Here is a 7,987-nt window from a genome sequence, read left to right on the forward strand (position 1 = left end):
ATGTACTTGCCCGGGTTAGCAATATAAACAATGTGTTTGGAAAAACAACTCCTCTTATTCAAGGAATGTGGAAAAAAAGGTCAATTTTTTTTTATTTACCTTATTGGAAGGATTTAGAAGTTAGACATTGCCTTGATGTAATGTATATCGAAAAAAATGTATGCGAGAGCTTGATAGAGTTACTGCTGAACATTCCCGGGAAAACTAAAGATGGGGTTAACGCTTGAAAAGACATGGTTTCATGGGGGATCCGCTTAGAGCTTGCCCCAGTTGAGAAGGACAGGAGGCGCACATATCTACCACCAGCATGTTATACAATGTCGAAAGATGAAAGAACACAATCCTGTAAATGTTTGCGTGATATTAAGGTTCCATCTAGTAATTCAGCGAACATTAAGAGTTTGGTGTCAATGAAAGACTGTAAGTTGCAGGGAATGAAATCACATGATTGTCATGTTTTAATGACACATATGATTCCAATCGCACTTCGTGGGTTGTTGCCAGAGCATATCCGACATACAATCACACAACTTTGCTCATTTTTTAACACGATCCACTCGAAAGTGCTTGATCCTGAATTCTTGGATTCATTGCAAAGCGATATTATTCTGACCCTCTGCCAACTAGAGATGTATTTCCCACCGTCCTACTTTGATGTAATGGTTCATCTAGTATCTCATATTGTAGGAGAAATTAAGGCTTGTGGTCCTGTATATCTACGTTACATGTACCCTTTTGAAAGGTATATGGGTGTCTTAAAAGGGTATGTAAGGAATAGATCTCGACCCGAGGGCAGTATTGTTGAGGGATATGTTGCTGAGGAGGCCACTGAATTTTGTACAGGCTATTTGGATGGTATCAAAAGTATTGGCGTTTCTCAATCTCGTCACTCAGGCAGACTTAGTGGGGTTGGTACAATTGGATCAAAATCTTTCAACCCGGACTATAAACTTTTTGAGCTTGCACATTTTGCAGTCCTCCAACATATGACATGTATTTCTCCATACATTGAGGAGCACATGGCTACATTACGCGTCGAGAACATTGGTAGGGCTGATCTATGGTATGCAAGGAAACATAATGAACAGTTTGTTACTTGGTTGAAAAACAAGGTAACGACAAATTTTGGTCAACCAAATATTGATGAAACGGTGCAAAAGTTGGGGGAGGGCCCAAATTCTAAAGTCATAACATATCAAGGATACGACATCAACGGTTATACATTTTACACCAAACAACAAGATGAAAAGAGTACGGTGCAAAATAGTGGAGTTACATTAATAGCCTCTACGGTTGAATACCAAAGGATGAACCATGAAACAAGAGCAACTATTGCCAAAAATGCCTATTGTGGTGTGATACAAGAAATCTGGGAGTTGAACTATGGTTTGTTTACTATACCATTGTTCAAGTGTAAGTGGGTGAATAATAGCTCAGGTGTTAAAGTTGACAAATATGGTTTCACCCTTGTTGATCTTGAAACGAATGGTTATGCATCTGAACCCTTCATTCTTGCAAATCAAGCCAAACAGGTGTTTTTTATTCAAGACCAGAGCAAGCCAAGATGGCACATCGTCATGCATGGAAAACGACGTATACTTGGCGTTGATGATGTCGTTGATGAAAAAGAATATGACCAATTTGATGAGCTACCACCATTTTCTATTGGCACTACCAGTCCAATAAATGGTGACACCACATATCTACGATCAGACCATAATGAAGGATTATGGGTTGACACAACCCATGTTACATGAAGGTTTGATCTATAATATAACTCGTTTGGTAATTTATAACTTATATATTTTTATATCTATAATTTTTAAAGTTATATTTGTAATTTGCTTGTAGGAAAGCGCAGCTAAAAGGACGACGTTATCTTCAAGAGACTAAATACATAATTTATCGTTTTTTAATCTTTATATTAAATAAAAGAGGATTGTTGTGACATCATCATTCCATAAATATTGCTTATTTGTCACATTAAGTTTATTTTTTTTAATTTACTTATGATGTCATAAACACTCTTATTCTTAAAATTTATTGCATTTTTGTTTTTGTTATTTTATAAAAAAATTTTAGAGATATATATTTTTTAATTCTTTTAGAAAATAACTCATTGTCTTATAAGTTTCATTGTCTAAATAACTTTATCATAACATATTTTTAATTATTCACATATTATGCGAGTTAATAAACTAATTATAACTTATAAGATATAGTACTATTTTGAGGAGACAAGTGCTCTTATACTATCGCAACTTCGGTGACGAAGATGCGATTTTATAAAACTTTGATTGATATGCCCGGGTTAAACCCGAGTTAATTAGCTAGTTGTGATATATCATTGTATTGATTTCATTGAAATTAGAATTTTCATATTTATTATTAATATTAAAAGCAGTTCTAATGTTAATAGAAACTAATAATAATACAATAAAAAACAACTTAATTATAAAGAGTGACAAAGCTTAAATTGAAATATTTGAATAGCCATTTACGATTTAACCAAAAATTTTGAATCCCCTCCTTTTTTTAGGTGCGAAACTATTTTAGTTTTAAAAAGTTTGATCTAGGATTTTTCTGAACTTTTCTTAATTAAAAAGGTTAATTAAACTAATGCAAGGTTATGTGCTTTTACCCTACCAACACAACCCCACTACTGATTTTTCCCCCATTTTACTTCGGTCGATCTTCCCCCCAAAAAACCACCAAATCTTCTACATGTATCACCATCGTTTGTAGTTTTAGACTTTTGTGTTATAACACGATTTCTGCTCTGGATTCGATCTCAACAATGGCGGATCAAGTGTGTGTGTTCTTGGTGTGTTTAGTGTGTGTGATTTCTAGAGAGAGAGAGAGATTGGAACGAGTTGTAGTATTAAGTGTGTGTAAAAATGGATTAAAGGCTTATGATTTCTAATGTGTTGAGGGTATTTATACTCTAATTCTACAATTATCCTTATTGTCATATCTAACCCCTCAACATTAGAAATCATTTCACCATGTCTTAACAACAATTAAGTTCACTAACTTAAATTACAATTTATCACTATTTTTGGATTTCTAACATTCTCCCCCTTAGTGATATATTGTAATGAATGAAGTACGTGTTATTTTGTCTTGTAGGAATTAAGTTGATGAGCCCGATGGTGAAGACAATTGGTGAGATGAAACAAGTCTTCAAAGCTTTCTCATCGTCTTTGGAGAGCTTGAATCAATCTTGGTCTTGGACTTCTCAAAGTTAAAACATGATGAAATTCTCAATGTTCTTTTTTTTTAACAGAGAATAAGATGAATGAGTCTTAGAGACTTTGAAAATTGTTGAAATATGAATCAGAGTTGTCTGTTGTAGTGCGGAAGGTATAAATTTGACTTTGGTTCTTCAATCTTCGATTCTTGAATGAAAATTTGTTTTCTTGAAATGAAGTATCAAAAATTTGTACTCTCCTCCTTGATGTATGCTTTGGAGCTTCTAGATCAAGTATTATCATATGACTTTGAAGATCATGAATGAAATGTGTTGATGAAGACTCTTTTGAAGCTTTACTTCTTTGTCTTGAATCTTCCAATCAATCTTTCAACTTTTGTAGCTTTGATCTTTGTCATTTTTGACTTGAACACTTTTGGAGAGTAAACACTTGAATAAAATTTAACTAACTTTCTTATGAATAAATCATGCTCCCCCTTAATTCATGAGTATAAGCATTTTGGAGCATTTTTTGAACAATATCCTTATTTTCGATCTCATCCGTATCTTTGTAATCATCTTTTCAAGTCAAGAACTCAATTCTGAAAATGAGCAACTCAAATCTGAAAATCTGAGCTCAATTGACCGAAATTCCTTGCAAATTTTTCCACTAATCCCATACATTCTTCACTCTAAATATTTTCTCTTATCGTTAACCTTAACCTCCATACACTCACTACAACCTTCTTACTAACTCCATGTTCCATGTTTCAAGCTCAAAGGTTTCCTTTCTCAATCAATCATAATCTTTTTCTCCCCCTCATAATGACAAAGTTGGGAACCAATGTCATCATGCAAACATTGATTGATAAACCGAAAAGAAAAATGATAAGTGAAAACTAGAATTGCATGAAGAAATAGCAATCATCAACACATCAACCCAATTCAATAGTCCCTACCCAAAGAATCCTAAGGGTGACTAAAATGTAAGGTTGAAAGTTGTAGGTACAAATGTTATAGTATGGTGTTGGTGGTTTTTGTGTTTGTGAGATGAGAAATGGAAAAACCGGATAAGGATGATCCGTTAACATGTTCAAAAATCAAAAGGATTAATGAAATGACCGATAGAAATGTATGACAGTTTTTTTTCCGGATTTCCTATGTATCATTGAATTATGCACAAAGCAATTTTCTAACATAGTTCGGTCTTGTAGCTTTTCAACTACGAGATTGCTTCAAAGAATAGAAATCATGGTCAGTGTCACCTAAGGCGTTCGATAACCACAATCTATTATCCTTAAAGACTTTTAGGAAACATCCGAGGTCACTGATAGACTTCTCGTTCACTCAATAATCACATAAATGTAATTATGAGACCTACGTTCAACGTTGGAAAAGATATTAGCATTGGTAGGATTTCCATTTGATCATCGTGGAATATCAATTAAGATATCACTACAAATGTTCTGGCTATATCACATAGATATGCAATAATATCACAAAGATATGACTCAAATGTGTCTTAAGAAAATGAATAAGGATCAAATTAATGCTCAAGCAAGATAGCTCTAGACACAACGTGATCAAATGAAGTCGGGGACTGGAGCAGAATATCTCCCTTTTTCAATATCAACATCTTCCAAATGAAGAGTCAATAGAAATGTGAAAAATCTCCGTGAGAAATGAAACAAGTATTTGTTAAGAAACACTTGAGTGGTTAGATAAAGATGTGCATTGCTTCACTGGGTCCATGAAGTCTTAATCAAGATATCAACAAATGACATCCGATATAAATGTGTTATACCCGGTGATTTGAGAAATTTAGGGAAGGGTGTCATTTCTTTTAACCCTTTTCTCACAACACATCACCATAACCTCTCACTTTTCGACTTTACTCCCTCCATCCTATTTGCATGAAACCATCATCACTCAAAATAGAAGTGAATACTCCAGGGTTAGAATTCATCGGCGATGATGAAGTTCATGGAGTGAATGAATCGCTCATGTGCAAACTAAACACCGAACTTCAATTGATGAAAAGTCATTTGAAAATCATCAAATGTTTGTAAGAAAATGATTTGAAAACACATTTGAAGTTTTGAAATTTTTGAAATCACAAACTCCCCCTTAATCTATGCAAAGGTAGATTTTCAAAGTTTTCATAGAAAGGTAGAGCAAAAATTGGTTTTTTATTGTGAAGTCAAATGGAGTAAAATCTTTGTTGTGATATATACGTGAAAAAATTTGAGAGTCTAAAAGTGAACAAGATTTTAAGAAACACAAAATTTTGCGTTAACAACAATGTTCATAGTAAGACTACTAGGGAGTACACAAAGGCGTTCAATCCTTCGCATCTTACATCAACAAGTTGGATGCAAATAAAACATTTATGCACATTTAACTCAATCAATTGTTCAAGATGAGACAACTAGGGAGTACACAAAGGCGTTCAATCCGTCGCTTCTCATATCAACAATTGAGAGTAACAAAATCTTTTGATAAGAAAAATAATTCTTTTGAAAATAAATAAAACTTTTAAGAACGGGTTATACACAGAGTATGTATAAGCCATCTTGAAATAAATAAATCATTTAAGCACGGGTTACATAGAGTATATGTAAACCACAAAGATATAAATAAAACTATGAAGCCCGAGTTACATACATAGCATATGTAAGCCACTTTTTAAAAAAATAAAGAAAATCTTTTTGTTATTTTTCAAAATTTTATATTTTTGTATTTGATTTTTGTCTTTTCAAATTTTGTATTTTGTTTTTCAAGAATGTATCAAGAACAAACTAAGTTAAGGTTCAAGATTTAACATGCCAAACTTAGAGATAAGAAAATTAAACCTGATCTCATCCAATGGTTTGGTGAACAAATCTGCAAGCTGATAGTCAGTTCCCACAAAGTAGAGCTCGATGTCACCTTTCTCAATATGATCTTTGAGAAAATGATATCTCACATCAATATGCTTTGATCGAGAGTGATTTACTGAGTTGATTGCAATACAAATGGCACTCTGAGAGTCACAATAGATAGGGATATGATCATATTTCAGACCATAATCAGTTAGTTGTGTCTTCATCCATAAGACTTGAGCACAACAACTAGTCGCAGCTACATATTCAGCTTCAGCTGTTGATAGTGACACACAGTTTTGTTTCTTGGAAGACCAACTCACAATTTTATCACCCAAAAATTGTAAAGTACCGGAAGTGCTCTTGCGATCAAGCTTACAACCTGCATGATCTGCATCTGAATAGGTAGTTAAATTGAATCCAGTATCCCTTGGATACCAGAGACTTAAATTGGGTGTACCCTTCAGATAACGAAAGATTCATTTCACAGCTTGAAAATGTAAATCAGTAGGAGCAGCTTGATACCTAGCACACATACATGTTGCAAACATTATATCTGGGCGAGATGCTATAAGATACAACAATAAACCAATCATACTTCTATATCTCTTTTGGTCAAATGGTTTCCCATTTTTATTAGCATTAATATTTGTACGAGCAGCAATTGGAGTTGAAACTGAAGAACAGGTGGTCATATCAAACTTTTTCAACATGTCATGAATATATTTACCTTGTGATATAAAAATACCATTTGGTAGTTGTTTGATTTGAAGACCCAAAAAGTAGTTCATTCCCCCAATCATGCTCATTTCAAAATGATTAACCATTAGAGATGAAAAGTTTTGGCAAAATGTTTGACTGGTTGACCCAAAGATAATGTCATCAACATATATTTGGACAAGAAGAACATGTTTACCTTTTTTACGAATGAACAGGGTAGGGTCAATTGTGCCTTTGGTAAAGCCACCTCTAATCAAGAAAGTAGATAAGGAATCATACCATGCTCGGGGTGCTTGCTTAAGACCGTAGAGAGCCTTGTCTAACCTGTAGACATGGTTTGGTCTCTTGGGATCAACAAAACCTTCTGGTTGTTCAACGTAAACTTCTTCTTTGAGATCACCATTCAAGAAAGCTGTCTTCACATCCATTTGAAACACAGTGAAGTTTCTGAATGCAGAATAAGCTAAGAAAATCCGAATGGCTTCCATTCTTGCAACTGGAGCAAAAGTTTCGTCGAAGTCAACACCAGGTTGCTGGCAATAACCCTTTGTAACTAATCGAGCTTTGTTCCTTACTACCACTCCATTATCATCCTTCTTGTTTTTGAAAATCCACTTTGTTCCAATAGGTTCATCTTTTCTTGGATTTGGAACTAACCTCCATACTTTCAGTCTTTCAAACTGAGCGAGTTCGTCTTGCATAGCTTTAACCCATTCTGGATCTCGAAGAGCTTCAGAAACAGTTTTGGGTTCAATGTTGCTAAGAGAAAGTGCAACAAGACACTCATTTAATGAAGTACGAGTAGATACTCTGGCCTGTGGATCTCCAATAATATTATCAACAGGATGATCTTTTCGCATACGTGACCATTTGCGTTCATGGGGAAGAGGATGTTGTTGATTGACATCAACATCATCATCATTAAAACCAGAGTTTTGCTGAGATATGGAATCATAGCTTGGTAGAACAGCTTCCTCGTAAGATGGATGATCGAAATCAAGAGGCACATATACATTTGGAGTGTTCATCGGATTGGTAGTCTGGGTATATTGGGTAGGTTGTTCTATAACATTCACTGGAGAAGAATTATCTGGAGAGGATTGAGAAGAAGAATCATTAGAAGCGGATGAAGAACTACTACTTGAAGAAGTAGCATTTTGCTGAGAAGAACTTGATGATGATTCATGATGGTTGTCAGGAACTGGATCATGGTTTG

At 34.4% G+C, this 7,987-nt stretch overlaps 1 protein-coding gene across 1 annotated transcript; it reads left to right on the forward strand.

Moving 5' to 3' along the window:
• The first annotated feature begins 233 nt into the window (after window positions 1-233).
• LOC122608988 lies at window positions 234-1,757 on the forward strand. The gene has a single exon (XM_043782053.1). The coding sequence runs from the start codon at window positions 234-236 to the stop codon at window positions 1,755-1,757; it is 1,524 nt and encodes a 507-aa protein (XP_043637988.1).
• Window positions 1,758-7,987: the final 6,230 nt, after the last annotated feature.

The sequence above is a fragment of the Erigeron canadensis genome, chromosome 7, assembly GCF_010389155.1.
Source record: "Erigeron canadensis isolate Cc75 chromosome 7, C_canadensis_v1, whole genome shotgun sequence".
Taxonomy (NCBI): Eukaryota; Viridiplantae; Streptophyta; class Magnoliopsida; order Asterales; family Asteraceae; genus Erigeron; species Erigeron canadensis.

What these genes read in the sequence shown, in the direction of transcription:
- LOC122608988 (XM_043782053.1), top strand. Translation starts at nt 234, where the DNA reads ATGGTTTCATGGGGGATCCGCTTAGAGCTTGCCCCAGTTGAGAAGGAC.